The 20,468-nt window shown below is 43.8% G+C and overlaps 2 protein-coding genes across 3 annotated transcripts; one reads left to right on the top strand and one right to left on the bottom strand.

Annotated features, from left to right (window-relative positions):
• The first annotated feature begins 9 nt into the window (after window positions 1–9).
• Window positions 10–14,022, top strand: LOC310988401 (uncharacterized protein). The gene is made up of 4 exons (XM_083974981.1): window positions 10–126; window positions 8,016–8,927; window positions 9,024–9,332; window positions 11,556–14,022. The coding sequence occupies exons 2-4, from the start codon at window positions 8,096–8,098 to the stop codon at window positions 13,568–13,570; spliced, it is 3,156 nt and encodes a 1,051-aa protein (XP_083831107.1). The 5' UTR covers window positions 10–126; window positions 8,016–8,095; the 3' UTR covers window positions 13,571–14,022.
• Window positions 14,023–15,047: 1,025 nt separating this feature from the next.
• LOC310989060 (cytosolic sulfotransferase 2-like) lies at window positions 15,048–20,232 on the bottom strand. Of its 2 annotated transcripts, none has more exons than XM_083975944.1 (8): window positions 20,137–20,232; window positions 18,733–18,871; window positions 18,461–18,586; window positions 18,263–18,363; window positions 17,590–17,716; window positions 17,412–17,509; window positions 16,582–16,756; window positions 15,048–15,995 (listed from the first exon to the last, which is right to left on the bottom strand). In XM_083975944.1, the coding sequence occupies exons 1-8, from the start codon at window positions 20,140–20,142 to the stop codon at window positions 15,883–15,885; spliced, it is 885 nt and encodes a 294-aa protein (XP_083832070.1). In that variant the 5' UTR covers window positions 20,143–20,232; the 3' UTR covers window positions 15,048–15,882. The 2 variants fall into 2 exon arrangements, with proteins under 2 accessions (XP_083832070.1, XP_083832071.1); XM_083975945.1 differs by having other exon boundaries at window positions 20,126–20,188.
• Between the last annotated feature and the right edge of the window lie 236 nt (window positions 20,233–20,468).

A 20,468-nucleotide genomic window follows, 5' to 3' on the forward strand; every position in this document is an offset into this window, starting at 1 on the left:
TTCTCACACGACCAAAGGAAAACTTGTCCGCCGCTCTTCCCTTTCGGAGAACTCGGCTATGCCCTAGCCATCATATCCCTGCCGCAGAGGACGCCATCGGAGAGGAGCAGCACAGACCTGCCGCAGGTACGTTGTTGGTCCGTAACAGATGGACTTCAGCTCACAGTTGTGGAGCGGTGGCTGCTATGCGGCGATACTTTGCGCAGTAGTAACCCATGCGTGACGCCGCTTGCAGGCTACCTGTGCCACGGTGCCAGTGGCTGGTTCCGTGCTTTTCCCCCCCTTCTTCCTCCTTTGTCATCTTACCTGTGCTTTGTTTCACGCACTTTGTGTAGCCTACTACTACGTTGTAAGGGGGAGTAATAAAGGTCCCAGTTGGTATGAAGAAGGCAGGCAGGAGAAAGCGACAGATTGGGCGAATTTTGTCAGTTGGTTCGTGTCATGTCATGGTGATAACGAACATAGTAACGTCGTTACTGCATTTCGTGACTGGCCAGCCGATAACTTCAACGTTAAAGAATTGAAGAATAAATAAATAAAGAAGATTAAATAAACATTCAAACGAATGACAGAACAATTTGAATCGCAAATCTACCACCGACACGGCAGTGAAATTTAAATGGACAATATTATTCTAAGCCTTTTATCTTTTCTTTCTTTCTTTACGTTACTGAGGCTGCTTCTCTTACTCGCTACAGTAGCTGCTTAGTAACAGTTGCTAGCTGCGCACTGATACCTCACTGATCTGATCTCAACCGCCAATTCAGGGGATGTAACAAAGAAGGAAGGACTCACCTGTGGAAAATACCTATGTCGCATTTTACGCATTAGGTGGCTCTTTATTTTAGTTCATAGGCTACATTTAATGAATTTGTGAAGTCGATTTTGAATAGTTCAAAATCATGTCGGTAAAAATGCAATTAATGGCTGGCTCCATCAACCATGATTCTACACTGCGTAGGCCTATTTGATTAATTTCAACAGGAAATAGGCCTATCACTGGAAATGTAAAATGTTTGTCTGTCCATAAAGTGGGAGTTAATGTGGGCATTTTATAGTGACACAGCAACAAGTCGAGTAGCTACTATTTCTCCATTTGGCCACACACTGCTTACAGGTGCGTGCAACGTGTTGTGTAAGTTCAGTGTATTTACGAGGGTTTCCAAACCTCTACCAAAGGAGAAGGCCTGTGCCACAACGGGTGGGCGTATCGATCCCAAAATATTGATACTTTAGATTTACTTTTCTTCTTTCAAGGTGAGCTCACACTGAGCTGCACCCACTCTTAACCATTGTTGTCACTTAAACATGAGCAAGTGCACATAAATGCAACAATAAAGGCATCTGTGGTTCAGCTGATAGAGGCAATCCATGTCAGTTCAGTCTAAGCCATCCCCACCCTTTCTCAGCTTCCCTGTCTTTTTTTTCTCAGTGACTATCACCTTAGCAAAAGGCAAAAATATCAACTTAAAAAGGATGAATGTAGTGATTGCTGCATCAAACAACACAGTGTTCATTCATGTAGCACCTTGTTTTTAAAATTGCTGTATGTAGCCTATTTATGAATGAAGCCTCTTTTTTCCTGCTTCACCAGCCATATACTTCAAACCAGGCCTTACAGATGACAGGTATAAATTCTACCTTCCTTAAAATGACTGCAAACCTTAGGCTTATCATTTAGTGGTCATTAATTGTATTAAGATTTAGTCGATTGATAATGCACATACAGTATCTCTCATAAATCAGACCCTGCTTGCTCCTGCATGAAAATACACAAGGTGCTTTTCATTTTAAAAGGTATTGGTATTTATATCTATGATTGTGGCCCTGTATTACTTGGTATTGGATTGAAAAGAAATATTAAAGTTTTGCCCATCACTCCTTTGGAGGATCTAGCTCCACCTGTTCCTCATCAGGATTTGAACTCATCCTGCAGAGGGAGAAAGCAAAAGAGGGGGAAACCGAGCCAATGTGGCAGGCTGAGCTGTTCCAAAGTGCTACTGGATGTAATGTAGAGACGCAGCCCTGCCAGATGCCTTGAATTCAAAAGAAAAATAACACACCCTGATCCACTGACAAGAGAAAAGGACTCTATTCGCTTCTAAAGCAGCTCAGAAAGATTTACTGGCTGCTTGGATATTATTTTTTTGGACAAGTGGGGTTTTGAAAGAGTAAATGGGTGTTATAGGACAGAGGATGATCCACAACTGCATGCTTTAAAACTTAGTGGCCTATAAATGGCTTACTTTAATGGCTTACCTTGAAAAAAAAGAAGCTATCATTCACTTTTATTTTAAGCCAGATGCTTTTAAACAGGCAGCACAGTTAAACAATACATCCCAGTTAACAGCTGACATGTCACACATCCCAGAACAGACAGTCCCGAACTGTCAGAAAAGTGGAAAATAAAACATAACTTAAGACATCAGTATATCAAGCCAGCGCAGACCCACTAATCACCAGACACATCTGTTCCTAAGCTCTTTTTATTGTGGCTTTTTCGAGCAGTCCAGAAAATTCAATCATTACACTACAGTTGTACATGTGCACCAAAGACATGCATGCAAGATAATGTGTTGTTTTTAGAGCCATACAATTTGTCTGAAAAGTCAATGATTGCTACACTACACACCACTTAACGCAGCAGTGGTTTTATTGCATCCAGCTGTAATAAAGTGAGAGTCTTGGCTGTGGTTAACTCCGTGTTGCAGGCACACAGTTTATGACTTGTGATGCCTGTAATCAGTTTTCCTGAAAGTGTTCTGTGGCTTGACGTGGTTCAGCAGCTGTCTAAATCAGTAACCAGACCGACTATCTCTCTGGGTATGTTACTGGGAATGTATGACGGCCAATGTGAAGATCTGAGCTCACTCAGCTCGTAACAATTATTCACAAAATCTTTGTTGACAGCGGGAAACTGTCTTTACGTATAGTCAACTTTCATATGTCAGTTTGCGTAGCATGTGTTTTTGTGCAGAGGTCTGTGTTTGTGGAGGTGTGTGTCTGTGTGTGTGTTTGTGTGTGTGTATGTGTGGTGAAGTGACAGTTAAAATGCCTCACCCTTTAAGGTTGACCTTCAGCCTTTGATCTGTGGCTCGCATGAAGGCGGACCATCAGTCAAAAGATGTTGTGGGGCTCAGCACTTTTAAGCTGGACATCCGTTTCAATTGGGGATCAAAAGCATCCATGATTGGTTCTGGAGCCTCCTCTCTCCATATAGCTTGACCTCTCTGTGTGGTCGGCTCCGTTTGGAGTTTTGATAGCCCCCCAGGCAGTGGAGTGCCATAGGAGAGGCATCTTTGGTTTGTCTCTGGAGCTAAATGAACAGCTTTATTCAAGCGTAGAGGTCTAAAATTTGGGTGGAAACTTTCTGGAATGCATGTGAAGAGCTTGTGTATCTCTTAATATTGTATATATATCAACTAAATTCAAGATGAATAGATGTTTAATAAAAAAATATTTTTTAATGTGGTAACTATAATCAAAATGAGCAAGAAAAAACATCGTGGGAGCTGTTTGCTATCCATATGTTATTTCAAGGTGTGGAATTTTTAACGGTCAAACCAGCGACCTCCCCCACCATTCGCATACCAACATAACCACACATACTCCCAACGCCTATTTCTCCCCCCTCTCTGTTTCTCTCTCTGTCTCACGTACTCACAAATTCACAAACATACACTGCTGCACAGTCTCACCCCCCCACCACGACCTCACCCCCCCTCCGGAGTGCAATACAAACAAGTTATACATCTGTATGGCGAGCTGATGTGCAAGCAGTAATACATAACGGCTCTCTGGTCTGAGGCTCTGTTGCTTCACAGAGGACCACCACCACCTCTCTTTCCTTCTCTGTCCATTTCTGTGATTGGTCTGTCTGTTCTTCTTATGTATGTTCATCCTGCAGAGACCCTGTTACTGTACCTCTCTCACCCTGTAACCTGATTCTTTTCTTTTTTTTTTCTTGGGGGGCCGTTGCCTTGTAGTTGTTGCCTCTCAGTATTTTCCCCAGTCTCATTCATTAAGCAGTTTGTACACAGCTTATTAACCAGGCTCTCCTTCTCAGCTGAAGCTGATGTCTGTGGACATGACTTTGTTAAATCCTGTTCATTAGCAAGCCACATTGACACTGTATACTATAAGTCAACTCAGGTGTTGGGCAGTCAGTCAAAGCCACGACCTTGTAATCTCACGCACAGACACACAGCATCAGCATGTGTCTAAACATTCACACGTACAGGGCTGGGTGTGAATTGTTAGCCAGGCCAGCAGCTTTTAGACCAGACTTTGGTCCAGATTGAAACACAACAGCAACAGACATTCATGGTTTCCTGAGGATACATCCTTTAGATACTGGTGATTTCTTGATTTTTACTCCAATGCTGCCAGGAGGTCACCGTTTGTGGCTTTGAGTGATAAAACTCCAAAACTAGTGGATGGATCTTCCTTAAATGACTCATGGGTTTGCATACATACTCAGCACATTAAATGTTTATAATGCATTTTCTATATCTTCAAATAGAATTAAACCCACCTGGATCAACCGGCACTGTCGAACTTCTACTCCATCTTCTAGTACTTTTTTGACCATAGACCATTTCCATCAGTCTGAGAAACAACCTCAGTGAGAATGTGAACTGTTTTTTTTCAACAGAATCCTTTGTTTCATTTCACAAAAGCAGTTGCCCAAGGCCTTGTCAGAAAAAAATGTAGTTTGAAATCAGAACTTACCCAATAAAACAATTATAATAGGCAGCCAGTGCTGTCTTTTACCACTTCACAGTTTTCAATACCCAGATCGTAGGACACATTTTGGTTATTGCCCAACAGCCCTGAGGCTCGATACCCAATACCAACGGAGACAAGTGTAGACCAGGCTTTGTTGAAAGACAGAGATCCCTCTGTCCACAAATAGACTTATGTCTCCCGCTGGAAATATTCTCCCAAATTAATGGAAACCTTGTACTGCCAGATTGTATCTGGCAGAGCAAGTGCGAGACAAAAATTCTTCAAAAACTCGCCTGCACACCCCACCCTATCTGCCAGGCTACTCATGTGAAGTGACATTAGCTAGTCATGTAAATGAAGTAGTGCAGACATGACATCAGTAGTGCACCGATTAGTAACAGCTGCTGTTGTACTGAGTAATGTGATTGTATAACCAGTAGGTCTATACTGTGGGCAAGGAGTTTATAGTAATCTTCAGATTGCCGCTTGCTGCTGTGCTATTGGATATTATCCACGGGCATTTCCTGCTCTGGATAAAGAACGTATTGTGCGAGAGAGAGTGACGACATCTACACACCCCACTGCTAATGAAATACAGAGGGATGCGTCCCTTTGCCCCAAGGGTCAAAATGTGATAAAAATACATCCATCTGCCTTCTTCCCCTGGACAGTCATAAAGGGACTTGCTGTCTAATTTGTGAGCGTGCATGTCTGTATTTTGCAGACAGAGCAGTCAAGGAAGTGTTATGGTTGGCTGAGAGAATGCAGATCCTTATTGAGGCCAAACACCAAACCAGCTGATTACACTGATCCGATCTTTGTAGTATTTGGTTAGAAATGAAATCCAACAAGCTTGTTCCCAGTCTTTAACTGGAACCGCTTAGAGGAGCTGCCAATCGGCCTCAATTTACTACATTTGTAATGCTTCGGTGGAAACTTGTAGTTAAATTGTCTAAATCCAGTCAAGAAATATTTTTGAGAGACAACTCGTGTGTGTGTGTGCGTGCGTGTGTGTTTTTGCCTATGGCCCATGTGGGGAGAAGATGAGATTAATGCTGACAGCGTTTCAAATACAGCAGCAGACTGTTCTCTCCTCTCTCAAGAGCTTATTTGGCCAAATGCCTGTTGAGACTCATTAATCACTGCTGCCTACCTTCATACACGTACACACATACACATAGTCTGACACACGCTGGATTACTTTGGGTCAGGATAGTGGTGTATTTATTAAAAGCCCTCTCGCAATAGTCAGATTGTTTATCTCCAGCTGCCAGAGGCTACACACCTGACAGTTACCGTCAGTGCAAAGGTGAGTCAGGCTCTGTGTCTCCGTGTGCCCTCCTGAACAGTCGGCCATATCTCCGTTTGGACCATAACAAAAATTCCTAATCCGGAACCATTAGTTTCCTCGTGACTCTTCTTCTTTTTGTTAAATGTTCAGCTTCTTCAGTTTCTGTCCACTAGCCTCCTCTGTTCTCTTGACATCCTCTAAATTTCCAACCCTCACCACTTCTCTCCGTCCTAATTTTGTCACATATCCCCTCCCCTCCCCTCGCCCATATACCCTCCACTGTCAGCTTCATTACCATCAATGTTCCTCCTCCACCTTCTTCACCCTTCCATCTCTATCTATATCCCCTCCTCCCCATCCCATCATCTCCTTGAGCCTCTTTCCTTTCTCCAAATTCTTGCATCCACCTCCTCAATTTCTTCTTATCTCTCTTTCTTCTCTGTCTCCTTCATCCAGGACCATGCTGTACAAGTGTGTTGAAATAACCTCAGTGAAATAGGGACATGGGGAAAGAAATAACGAAAGACAGAGGGGAAAACAGGGATTAATCACAGATTGGATTGGCTAACAGCCGACTAGACCGTGAACAGAAGAGGTGGCTGAGACAGGAAAGAAAATAAACATTGAGAGGCTACTGTGAGTGGGCGGAGATTGACAGATACCACTCCTTATTTTACTGTATTCATGGACAGCTCTTCTCCACAGCTGCTCCACTACCACCTTAGTAATCATTGAAATAAAATCACAGGTAAATACACAGCAGGGCACGGTATTTGCTATGCACTAGTCTAAATTTCCTCACATACCTCTGTGCTGTGTGACTTCCTGCTTAGTGACTGACTCCTTGTGCACACACATGCATACACACACTTTTTCCATGCACTCACACATCTTGCACGTCTTCGTGAGCACAACATGCATATATACCAACCATAGTGTTCAGCAGCTGCAGTAATTTCTCTGGTGAACGAGACATCACGGCTGTGAATGAGCCCTGAGTGAGTCATAGGGAGCAGAATGAATTCCCCCATAGGCGCTGATTGTCTTTTTTTTCTTTCAGTTTTGCTTCCTGATGTTTCAGGCTGAAGTTTCAGTGTGATCCTGATTCTGCTCCCTAAGGTTATCTCCCACTGTGAGTCATAGGTAGAGAGCAGTGCGAATAAGGGAGGTTTACGTAAGTCACAGGCTGAAATAGTAAAAGAAAAGAGGTGTTTTTTAGACGTGGGGTCCACGATAACAGGATGCAACTCACAGCTGCTTAACGAGATGACTCGTAGGATTGTGTAATCCTCGGGAGCCTGAGGGTTTCTACGTGTCACTGGGCTCTCTAAGCTTCACCACACTCGGTGGTACAGCTGTCAGTTCCTGGCATCCATGACTCAAACAGAACTTTCTTAAAAGGGAGCAGAGTAGACTTTGGAGGAGGAAGGAATTGATACTCCGCCAGGAACATTTTATGGCAGAGATAGTGTGGCAAAAAGTTAATGTGTCCATCTGCCAGTGAGTGAAACAATCTGTGACTTCTTTTGGTTTTTGCCCTCGTTCACTTTGGGCAGTGCATTGACTTATATAACGCCCAAGCTTGAACTCCTGCCTTTGTTTTCTGTCCTTGTGTGTAGGCAAATGTGCCGTGTATTCTGAAATAGTATACCTTGCCATGTGTATGTGCTGCCTGGTGTCATGCTGCTAAGAGCCTGTGGGAATTCAAATGACATGAATCAGCATAGCAAGGCTCCTACAATCACAAATTCTTATAGAATGGCACAATTTCATGTATTAAATCTTAACAAGCTATGGACCATTGCAACTACACAGACAGACATTTTTTACCAAGGATTCAAGTTTTTTAATTGAGCTGATTCAGGATTAATAGATGTTTAACTGCCTTTGTGTGCATGATGTAACGTCTCTATGACCTTTACATGGTGGTTTGTGCTTGTTTACTTTGTTTTATTGCATGGAGTTTACACTGTGCCTGTTTTTCCTCTGCCTCCAGAAGCACAGTGGGAAGGATGGTGTGACAGCCACAGAGACAGACAGAGGGTTCAGTCACTGCTCACCACTCAGAGGCAAACCATGGCTCCCATGCCCCTCCTTTTCCTGGGCTTCTTCCTCTCCATCCTCTACTCTTCAGATGCCCAGATCGTCATCGGCTCCTCCTCCTCCTTCACTCCTCTGGATCGGCCTATTAATTCTTCCCCTCCTCCAACCAAGCAAACTGCTCGATTCTGGCCCTCCTTACCTCCCAGAGGGCGAAGCGATGTTCCTATCAGAGCAACAATTCGGGATAGGTTGACAAACACAAAGGCAATGCAGCAGGGACAAAGAATGAGCCGTCCTACTACTCAGTCTGCTCCCTCTTTTATATCTGCCCTCTCTACGCAGAACCTCAGCAGCGGGCCAGTTTTAACCCAACCAACTGCCTCCAGGCCCAGGACTGACATGGCTAGTTTAGCCATGAGCAGGGCTTTGGCAAAGGCAGATGCTACTACAAAAGGCTTGACTCCACCTCTGCCCACTTTGTCCTCCACTGCTGTGGCTGAGCCTGCAGGTTCAAAGCCCGTGACAGGAGGTAAAGCAGAGGAGGGTTTGGTCAAAGAGTCAGAGGACGGTGATTCACAGGGGTTGGGATCAGGTAATACTCCAACAGTGATGCTTCTGAAGGAGGAATTACCCCTTCCTCTGCCAACGTCTGGTGATGAAATGGCACAGTATCGGCCACAGGCGCAGACGGCAGTGTCTGATATTTCTGACGTAAAGACACCCCCAGCGGACAGTCAGACTGTGAAGCCTCCCTTGTTGTTGCTTACAACAGCCAGTAACATCTCTACAACAGCGCACACTGAGGCAAAGGCCACACCGGCCCCTGCAGTAACACAAGCAACACCTCGGACAGAAGTAATAACAGGTGAGAAATCAGATATAGTATATCTAAATTGTGCTTCATCGCAGTGAGAAAATCTTTACACCACATAACAATTTTGTCTTTCCTACCACATTTTAGGTGAACTGACAGAAAAAACACCTCCCACCGACAGAGTTTCTCCAAAGCAGGACGCAGCTGTGGCGACCACAAGCACTACCACTACAGTTAAACAGTCACGGGCTTCAGGGCTTCCAGTTACTGGAGAAAGCCAGAAGACTCCGCAGTCAAACACCACAACACCCCAAGCGACAACTGCATCTACTACTAGTGTGCTTACTACTACACAGGAGACCGTGAGAACATCCCAAAAAGCATCAAATGAACCCAATAAAACAGCACAGTTAGAGAGAAATACAACCAGCACAACTGTACAGTCAACAAGGCCAGGTAAGAGACGAGGGTGTCGTATCTCTAGTTCAATCGTTTAATAGTTTTGATAATTTGTGATGGAATGATTTACGCAGCTGGGACTTTCTTACTGGAAGAATCTGGAAAAGGCTTCAAAGGAGGGGAAAAAGTAGATACACTTTTCCATGGAAAGTGGGGTGGTAGTTGTGTGGGGTAGACACAGCAAGGGAAGAAAGTATGAGCTGGAGGTAGAGGAGGGAGGGGGGTGAAGAGGGGGGTGGGCTGCTAGATTCGCAGCCAAGCGGAGAGATAGACAAGAGGGGAAAAGTCGGGTCTGAGAAAGAGACTGTTGGGAATACAGATGAGAGAAAGTAGACAGGGTGGGTGAAAGTGTGGTAGAAGAAAGGTACAGGCGTAGAAATGCAGGGAGTGGAGAAGATAATGAAAACCAGATGCACAGAGAAAGGGATGAAGGGAGGGGAGCTGAGGAAAAGTAGATGGAAAAGGAAAAGCATGACACATGGGACGCATGGGCCAGTCTCTTAGATACCATGAGAACAACATCTTAATGACTTTTAAACAGCCGGGCACTCCTGCCCCATGAGCAAGTCTTCAAGGAGAGTCCATGACAGGTCACTGAAGGCAGAGACAGCAACGCATTTCCTTTGAGATGGAACAGGATTTTTTCTTTTTTTTTTAGTTCATTGCAACATGTGGACATATAGAGCAGTGTAAGCAGAGAAAAAAAACTCAAGGGTATGGGTACATTTAAGTGTATCCAGCTGTGAAATGTGATCAGCACATCTGGAATGTGTCTGGATCTTGCTCCTGTAAGAAAGAAAAAAAAGGTTTGTGGGAAGGAAGTAAAACATACCTTTATATAAATAAAGAAGTGTGTCTATGATCTGTGCATGTGTGTATGTGTGTGTGTGTGAGTGAGGGACAGAGCCAGGAAGTGAAACACATGCTGGAGTGAGTCATTAGTCAGCATGTCAGGTTTATGGTTGTCTTCTATAGGGACCTCTTCAGTCCTCCAAGTGGCTGATGGTTTAAGTGTTATGGCACTGATCACTTTGTTCCACCATCCATCAAGTTAAATGTGTATGTGTGAAACTGTTCTTTACAAATAATTCTAGACATCCCTATATGTTTTATAGTCTTTATAGAGTCTTTATATTTAACATATTTCTTCCTTTAAAATGCTTGTTGTAGTGCTCACCCAGTTCTTGTGTGTCATGTTTTCTTGGGCTGTTATCTTCACAGTTGAGTAGTTCACAAAGCACTTGGTGACAAATGGCCCCATGATTATAGTGCTGTTGGGTGTTTCCTGGGTTTTACAGGAGGATAAGGTGGAGTGCCTTGAACAAACTAAACAATGTATGTGCATGAGAAAGTAAGTGGCAGACGGAGACAGACACACCATATTCTCAAGGTGCTGTCTGGTCCCATGGGGGATTTTTGTATTCTATAATACTGCAAAGTTCAAATAGAGAGATTTTCTAGTTAGATGCATTGCGACACTGTAGTAGAGTAGGTTCTCAGTTATGCAGAGGAGTTTCACTCACTGTCTAAAACCCTAAATCTGATAGAGTTATGAGTATCATGTGGATGATTTGTGTCATGACACTCAAATCATGCCGAGATTTGTATGTTGTGATTGCCATTTCAACTGTATCACATGAATAGATACCTTTTCGAAATTATTATTTTAACTAATTAGACTTTGGTTCAAATATATAAACATCCTCTGTTTCCCAGGAGCTGTTGGTCCTTGCTTTTGTATTGCATGTGTGGTTGTGTGTGTCTTTGTGTGCGTGTTGTGTAATGTGTACAGTTCGGCCTGTTCAAAGGAATACTGTTTGGTTAATGTCTGTGTTTTGCATACTAGGTCCTGTTTTGTGATGGCTAGCAACACACTTAGCTGACACGTGAGAGAAAATACACTGATGCAAAGTTAATAAGGTTATTTGATTAGGAACTTGTCTTTATATTTACATTAATTACAGACCTGGAACAATGTGTCAGTGCAGAACTCATTAAAGTGCTGTTGAGGGTTTGATGGTTTTGGTTCAGGACTTTGATGGTGAACTACACCCCTCTAGTGGCTCTGAATAGTATTTCATGCACTTTTGTAGCAATGCTACACTTTTCAGTTATATTACAGGAATGAATGAAGGAATATCATTCAGTTCAAAGACATTTTGACTTATGACTATATGTTTAAAAATCTAAAGAAAAAAAAATCTGTTTCTACTTTTCTAGGGAGCGCCTCCTTCCTCACCACCGGTGTTGTGCCAGTCACACGACCAAGGTTCAGCCCCACCTACCAGACGGGTATTCGGAGGAACCACTCCATTCTCCTGGGACTTCCTCACCAAGCTCCACACTCTACCTTTTATCCAGCGCCCTCTCCCAGCGCCAATCCCTCCCTGAATAGCACACTTCTCTACTGGGGGGACCTGAGCCGGACGCTGGCCTTTGCCTGGGAGCTGCATGTCTACGGCTCAGCAAGTCTCTTCCTCCTCCTGTTTGCTGGAGCTGCTCTTGGCCTCACCCTGTCCCCTGCCACAAACTGTCCTCACCGGGGTGCACTCGCACTTGCCAATGCTCTACTGTTCCTGGCTGGAGGCCTTAGGGCGGCTCTCTTTCTAATTGACCCCTATGGCACGCGGAAGTTGATCCCTCGTCCTGCGGTCACGGCCCTCTACAACCTGCCCCTACACCTGCTGGTGTGGACACATGCTGCCCTGGCGCTGCTGGCCCTCAGGGTGGCAGGGGTCAGTGTGTTACCTACAACTATGGAGCGCCCTCCTCTGGTGGCTGTGCTGGCAGTGTTGCAGTGTACCCTGCTGCTGGCAGCTGATATGCTCTCTCCGGCCCTGTCCCCTGTGGTGCCAGTCACGCTGCAGGTCCTGTCCCTGTGCTGGGGTCTGGCTATCTGTCTGGGTTTCCTCTTCTATGTCTTCCCACATATACGCTGCCCTCCTATTCCCCACCCTGGAGTCCCTGAAGAGGCCAGGAGGAAGGCTTGGACAGGAAGTACGAGGATAAGCGTGATCCTCGGCAGAGTGCTGGCAGTGTGTGCAGTTATGGGAGCACTGTGCTGTGGGCTGCATGTTCACGCCACCTTATGGCTTTATGGACTGCTGGGGGACTGGACGCACTTCAACTGGGGGTGGTGGCTGGTTCACTTCTGGGCCAGGCTCCTGGAGCTTGCCTGGGGGTTCTCCCTCCTGCTCATGGGGTCATGGGTTTTCTGGAGGCCTCAAGGTTGCCGGGGAACTGAAGAGGGTGGATCAGATCGCAGAGGAGCAGGAGACCTGCCGTCGCCGGGCCAATCTGTAGGGTCCAGTCAAAGACATACCTGCTGGTCCAAGATAGTGCAGAGCCTGAGAGGGAAACCTTGCAGAAAGTCTGACAGTAATGGGGTGGGAGGAGGGGGAGGACCGGGTGAGGTGCCTAACAACTGGGCCGGTCAGGAACGTCCTGGAGCTGACATCAGTAAAAGTCTGATCAGGAACCAAAACCACGAGCAGTCCACTGCGCCGCCACGTAGCGTCAAAGACAGCAACAGGGGACGCAACCACAGGGGCCACTCTGCAGAACGAGGCGTATTTCACGGCTCCACGGGCTCCCTGCTGAGACTGCAGGCGCTGGGCCGCCCACCTCAGCGCTCAGTGAGCGGCAGCCTGGATCAGGAAAGGGACACCTCCTTATCTCTGTACGAGTTTGATCTGCGGCCCCCCTCTCCGATCGACCTCACCCGCAGCATCGACGAGGCCCTGCACAGGGAACACCTGATTGAAGGAGGCAGCCTGTTTCATCCTTTGAACCAAATCTCGCAGTCCCCCTCCCCAGGCTCGGGGGTCAGTCAGGGGCCCTGGCTCCGGAGGAACAGTGATCCCCAGATGCTTTCTGAGAGCAGCGAGGCCCCGACGGAGTCATCCATGCCACTGGGGGGCAGCGTACTCAGCAGTGTGCCCAGCAGGCAGGTCACTGCTCCCCCCACACCTTCACATCAGGGTCACAGGTGGGCCGGGAACGGGATGGGAAGTGTCCCGTCGTCAGTTTCCTGCCCCGTGTCGCTTCGTCCCTCCAGAACCTCAACGGGGAACCTGGGGGGGGAGGACGGAGTGGACGACACGCGGCCGTTCATCACACCGGACTCAGAGCGGGTGCGGGGAAGGGCTGGGAAGCCTGTTGGGTCGCGGAGTTACCTGGAGGTCAGCCGACATGACGACTCTGCCAGTGTCAGCAGTGAAATTATTGACTTATGAACCAAACCTTGGACAAGAGGACCAATGACTGCACATCAGACATACCCATTGAACCAAATACTGTTCCCAAGCAACACCTCAGAAAATATTGGAAAAATCTGAACGTTGAACTGAACTGAAATGAAATAAATGATTGTTTTTTTAGAAGAGGGAAAATAACAAAAAGTAGACCTGGGTGATGAACTTAAAGTCGCCCAGTTGCCTTTTAACTTGTTAAAAGGTTCATAAACTGTGTTTGAGGAACAGATATGGTATACCTTTTACTCTGGGAGTAAAACTGGGAGATATAGCACAGACACAGAGCACACTCATAACTCTCTCCATCTCCTTGTAACACATGATCTCCCGCTCTTTTTTTTTTGTTTCAAACACACAAACCTGCATAACACTGACATAACCCCAAGCACACTGACACCATACACACATTTCATTAGGTTCCTCAGCAGGCTCGATGTGAAATATTTGATGGTGATGAATTTCCATAGCGTAATAAATCAATGAAATAGATTTAGATAATGGATCCTATATTTTAGCCCCATTAAGTGTCAATACATTTGAAGGGCAAAAGACAAATGAGCGTCTCTAGTCTCTGTTGTCTCAGTGAAAATATGTCTGCATGTCAACAGTCGTGAATTTCATTCGCTTTCATAGACTTTATTTGCTTTCTTCCACTCATCCATTTGCTTTGTGGAGTAAAGACGTGCCATACATGACCTTGGTTGGTTCTGTGCTATTTGCAGTGATTCTATAAACCCATTATTTGGGTTAACCCTCTATAGCGTCTTATCAGTGTCATAGTGACTCAACTATGGATTACTTCTAAGTTCTTAACATGCTGCCGCTGTTGTTGTGCAGTCTGCCTTGTAGGTTAATGTGAAGCTGATTACACAAAGAGGCAGGTAGGGAACAATAGCCAGGGACATGCAGACACATGCTTACATGATGAAACTGTTGCTGAGGTTTGATTTTTTTTTTTTTTTGCCTAAATTAATTAGTTTTAAAATGGGATTCAAGTATTCTGCTGTGAGGTTAATTTCACCTTGACATGTAGCTGTAGGACAAAGCTTCTGCCATCAATAATTATGTACAATTAAAGCCTCTGCCAGCATTTCTTACAGTATCTAACCAAGAATATTAAACATTTTCATGATCCTATCAGTTGCATCGAGTCAATTCAAACTGTTTCTCTTTTATCTAACTAAATGCTACACAGCTTTGCAGGGCTGCAACACTAAAGTCTGGCTTGGCATGAAACTCAGAACTCTCATATAAATCAGTAACAGAGCACTTAACTGTAAGCCTGAGCACTAGACTGAAGTATTTTACTACTCAAAGAGGAAGATATATTTCAAATATATGATGTATAAGCACCAATGTAAATACTGTTATTTTTGATGTTCCTGAATAAAGATGTATTTGAAACATAGTCGTAGTTATAATTACTGTGAAAGACAATCTAAAGTGGTAATGCTTATGTGTCTGAGCTGTGCAGACAATTATGCTATTTTGACATCAGATTGTGGCCTGTTGAGGACATGCAGAGCTGTGACAATGGATGCTTGAAAGTCAAGGACATTCTCGGCTGTGCTTAGGATTGTAATAATGATTAATAGCCATGGTCTGAAGGGTTTTGAGTTCTACTTTATTTTTTTTATGAATAAATGATGACAAAGGCATTGGAAAGCAACAGACAAAACAGTTTGGTGATCCTGAAAATAGCCCAGTGGTTCCCTCCTCCTCCTCCTCAGACTTTCACATAATTGAAAAACTGAGTCTATGACTTATTTTTCGGTTACCTGAGGGCGACTTGCAGTACCTCCCAGTGACGTGACATATTTGATATTTGTTTAGTATTTACAGTACAATGGCATTGTGTTGTTGTCATTCCAATGAACCTGTAATATTTCACTGTATCGGTACTCACTGTTACCTCTTTAACTTCATGGCCAGGGTGGTATCTCCAGCACTTGTAGTGTTGTCCCCTCCCCAAAGCAGTACGTGCCATAGAAAATACAACCAGTGTACCCCCTCTTAGTCACAGTACAGTGTTGACTTTTGGTTCTTGTATTTCTCGCTGCATTTTGTGTCTGGATTCAAAATAAAATTGAGAAAATTTGAAATCCCTTTGTCATATTTTTATTACTTTTAGCTATTTATTTTCACATAATAACTTCAGTTTCTTCCCACAGTTCAAAGACATGTATTTAAGGTTAGTGTTCAGAGGTGTGAATGTGAATGTGAGTGACTGGCTCAATGGATGGATGGATGGACGCGGTTTCACATCATAGTGACGTGAGAGATAATATGATTAGCTACAGAACTGTGCGAAACTGGAGGTCCGTGGTTTTCATCTTCCTCTCATAGTCTTCATCAAACTGTTCGTTCTGTTGAACAGTGAAATGATTTTTCCAGTCCCCAACTTTTCCTGTAAAAACACATTAGCAATATAGTTTAATAACTTGACCTGATTTACCAAGATCCCAAATGAAGAGTGCTAAATTGCTTGTCGGTTGTTGCATGCGTCTTGCGGATGATCTACTTCAAGTAATTACGTAAATGACAAATGTACAAACCGCAGGATTGAAATGAGGGCAAGCTGTGACTGACGCCTAATCAGCTTTTCGTTCATCCAGCAGCTCCAAAATGTCATGGTTAAAAGCGTCTATGTCTGAATATTTTTTTCTTGAGTTGTCTATATCTTTTCTCACATTGTGCCTGTGACTCCTTGCTGCAATAACAAGAGCCATTATGCCAAAAGCTGGGCTGATCACCAACTCCCTTTCAAACGTACAAAATTCAGACGCAGTCACAATTACCGCAGTTCACTTCCAGGCTTAGTAAATGACATGGCATGTGCTAAATCAAGCTGTCTGCATTTTCTCCTCACGGTATTTTGCACAACAGGGCAGAAACGCCCCACACTGCACATACAAATGTTGTGTAAATCAGTCCATTTGTATTTTTCTTTTAATTCTGCAACATTTACAAACATAGAGGTGGATAGCACTAACCTTTTCGCAAGAAAGGGGAAATCTTAAAATCTAAGACTTCATCCATGGAGCCATTGGCCATTTTGTTGTTTTTCATGTTGCCAAACTGAGCTTTTTCGACTACTTGTCTCTTCAGCTCTGTGGTGGCAGACAATCCCAGGAAGGTGCACAGCCGGTTGACTTCTCGTTCCGTATCCTGCAAAATCAAAAAGTTGAAATCTTGTGCATGTGTTTATAATACAACAGTTCAGGAGCCAGTTTCAGAAAGCAGGGTTAACTCTGGGTTTACTAACACAAAGCTCTCAAACTCAGAAGCCCAATCTCAGTGCCCCCCTAAGCCCGTAGCCCATGAGCCCTCACAGACTGACATCAGCTGGTGAGTGAAGCTGCAAGAGTTTGGAATAGTATAAAGAGAAATGGGACACCACCAACAAGCCATGTTTCTCAGGATTTGCTCTGAACTGAGTGTATGTCCAAAATGTATCTTGTGAGCGATGTGAGGGCTGAGACAGTGCAGAACAGCAACATTGCTCAAACAAATGATAAAACCTCCAATTGGCCAGGCCCAATGATAAACTCTTCTACTTCTGTTGACCCAGGCAATACAGTAGCCAAATGGCCATAAAGCTCTGACTGGGCTTCAAACCCCACAAAATGACACACCATGTCTGCCATAGCTTTCAGTCTGCAGGCTTCAGATGAAAGGTGGAGAAAAATCTGCCAGCCAGCATAGAGGGGGTGTGATGCTTGGTAACTTTGTGAAACCAAGAACCCGGAGTTTCCTTTAACTCTGGGTCAACTCTGAGTTTTCACTGAAGTAAATTGAAACTGGGCCCAGCTTTATCACTCACCTCAATCAGATCTTCATAGAACAAATAAAGGATGTTAGGAGTGGTCTGTTTCTTCTCCCACCAGCCTCTCACATGCTCATACCAAGAACCAAAGACCACTGTTAGGATAACAGAAAGACACACCACCATTGCATGTAGACATATTCACTCAATTATATGTTCTGATTGTTCCACTCACTCTTTCCCTCCATGAATCTCTGCAGGAAGCTGCTCCAGTCTCCCGGCTCCGGTTGGACCATGTTCATGCGATCGAAGTGAAAGAAAGACACCACACTGTCTTTGGCATTGCGTGCCACATAGATGATCTACAATCAAAGAGAAATGAGGAATGTGGACATATACTGTATGTCTCTAAACTCACATCCAAAGAACAAGTGTGGGAATATTTAGTGCTAATGCACCAAGGAGCTGGCAGAAGATCACCCTCTTTCTCTGTGTTTTTGCCTGCCTCTATATGTCTATTGTCGTTGCAACCTCTTCAAATTGTCGTGGCAAGCTCTGAGCCTCAGGCCAGCCAGAGCCACAGCTGAAACCAATGAATTAGAATATTACTTTGATATTTCTTAGTTTATGAACTATTTCACTCACATTTCTGAGCTCCTTTCCCATAAGTCTCTTTGAAACTGACAAGCAGAATGTGAGGAAGTCTGTACTCTGTTTTTCTGAGATGAGTGAAACTCTAGTTAGTATATGCCCATCTATGCTCACATGGCTTGTTAGCTTAACTGGTTGGTTAGCCAGCAGATGTGCTAATGGGAGTGTATGTTCAACTACTACTACTCTGAAATACCAAATGAATATGAGCATGAGTGTCGTCTAAATGTGACACTGGTTAATTCAGAGCAACATACCTTGGAGTTCTGTTCAATAAACGACTTGGGAATGAACTGGACCGGCAGATGTGTCTTGATAATACGTGGAAATGTGGTTAATGCATTCAGCTCATCCACTCCTGATACAAGAAAGTATGATGTTACCAGTATAAAACACTAAAGACACTAATTTGATTAATCACCACTGCATGTGTCACAGTATGAGACCAAACTTGCCAGATAATGATCCAGCATTGAATTCCAGAAACGGCACTCTGTTATGGAGTGCGATGTTGTCTTGACGTTCAGGTGACACTTGGCTGAAATACAAAAGGTCCAGAATGTAGGACATCCATGTGGTCCCTTGGAAATTCAAGAAAAAGTATATTCAGTTGGTTGATAGCAATTGAAAGCTAAATGCAAAGCTAAAACAAATGACGTAGCTACTATTATAAAAATGCCAAACAGTATTGTAGTGAAGAAAAACAATCTCCCTCTAAAAAGGTCACCTGCTTTTGGATAGGTCGCTATAACAATATCATCTGGTCTCGCTTTGAAATTCTGCACATTGTCCCAGTTGTCAGTGAAATATTTGGTCATGGAGACTCCATGGAAGTCAAACAACGTTGGTCGGGTTGGCAGCTCCATCTGAAAGAAAGACACAAAATGTTTTTTTTCCTTATGAACAATACAAACTTTCTCTATAGCTCATGTCCTCTGGTTGTTTCTAACAAGCTCAAGCTTTACATGTGGCCTTCTTTATTTTCTTTTTCTTTTTTACAACAAACTTAATGTTACCCCAGTGCAAAACAGCCTCAGATAAGATAAATGAAATATTCAGACATCCAAAATCCCTGCTTGGAATAATAATTTGTATCTGTTATCATGTTATTTTCCAAAATGCAGTTTCAGTTACTTATATTCTGCCAAATGCTATGAATATGCCATATAAGTGCTAAAGAGCAGCATGGTGGTGCAGTGGCACTTCACAAAGAGGTTAGGGCTTGGCGCCTTTCTGTGTGGAGTTTGCATGTTCCCAATCCCAATGTGCCTGTGTGGGTTCTCCGGCCCCCTCCCATGGTCAAAAGATTTCACGTAAGGTTTAACTAGTCATCTGAAATAATCATAGGTGTTAGTAAGAGTGTGTGAGGTTGTTTGTGTCTTGGTTTCCTGTTTTATTTTGTAGTCTCTGTTCTGTGTTCATGCTCTGACCTTAGTTCCTGTTTTATTTTGAAGTTCGGTCTCTTCTTCCTGTGTTCTCCTGCTTGTGATTACTTAATGTGTATGTATGTTATACTTTTTGTTCCACCACACCCGCTTTTCCCTTGTCTGCATTTGGGTCTAGTCCTCCACACAGTGACAGTTTGATATGTTTGGCCTGTGATAAACTGGAGACCTGTCCAGGTATACCAGCTGGCTTCAGATAATTTTATTGTAGTGTCCAAATCTGAAATCTCTCTCACTAATATTTAAATAAAGCCAATTTTGGGAACATATATTGGAAACATGGGCTTAAAGAGTCGGCTTCAGATGGCAATTAAAAAGTTGATTCTTAGAGAAATTAACACAGCCCTCGGTGTTTGCGGAAATGTTACTCATTCTCCCCTGAGCCGACCTTTGAACTGCTCACAAAGTACCTTTATCTCCTCAGTTTGTGTAACATACTGTTTCGCTTGTATGTAGCAACACGTTCACACATGTACTTTGAGGCAAATTCAGATGTTTATATTACAGCAGTCACACAAATATAGGCGCAAAAATGATCTGTGAATTGTTTCAGTAAAGGGTCACATTATATACTATAGTGTTAACAACAATACAGGGAATATAATTGACAGTGTATGTAATTATGACATACCCCTAGCTCACCTCACAAACACCTATAAGCTAGTAATATCGTACATTAGGCTTACCTGCATCTGATCTCCACCTGTATGTGTGCTGCTCTCATAAACAGCTCAGTTGACTCTTTATCTACCTTACACTTTGCATCAGCCAGTCAACGTCAGTTAATCAGGAAATAGAAAAAAAGTGGTCAAAGTCTGACATGGATCAAGCTCTTTAATCAGTTTTGGTGCCTTTAAAATAACAGTCTGCTTCACTTTAAAGAAAAATGTCTTACATTGATAAGACAGTATCTTGTGAATCAAACTTAGTTAGGGTCTTTTGATCTTTTTCTTTTTCACCACCTAGGCCTAGCAGTTAAAGGGTTTTATTTTATACAGATGCACTGGGCCTTTAAATT

Source organism: Trachurus trachurus, assembly GCF_905171665.1.
Source record: "Trachurus trachurus genome assembly, chromosome: 7".
Classification (NCBI taxonomy): Eukaryota; Metazoa; Chordata; class Actinopteri; order Carangiformes; family Carangidae; genus Trachurus; species Trachurus trachurus.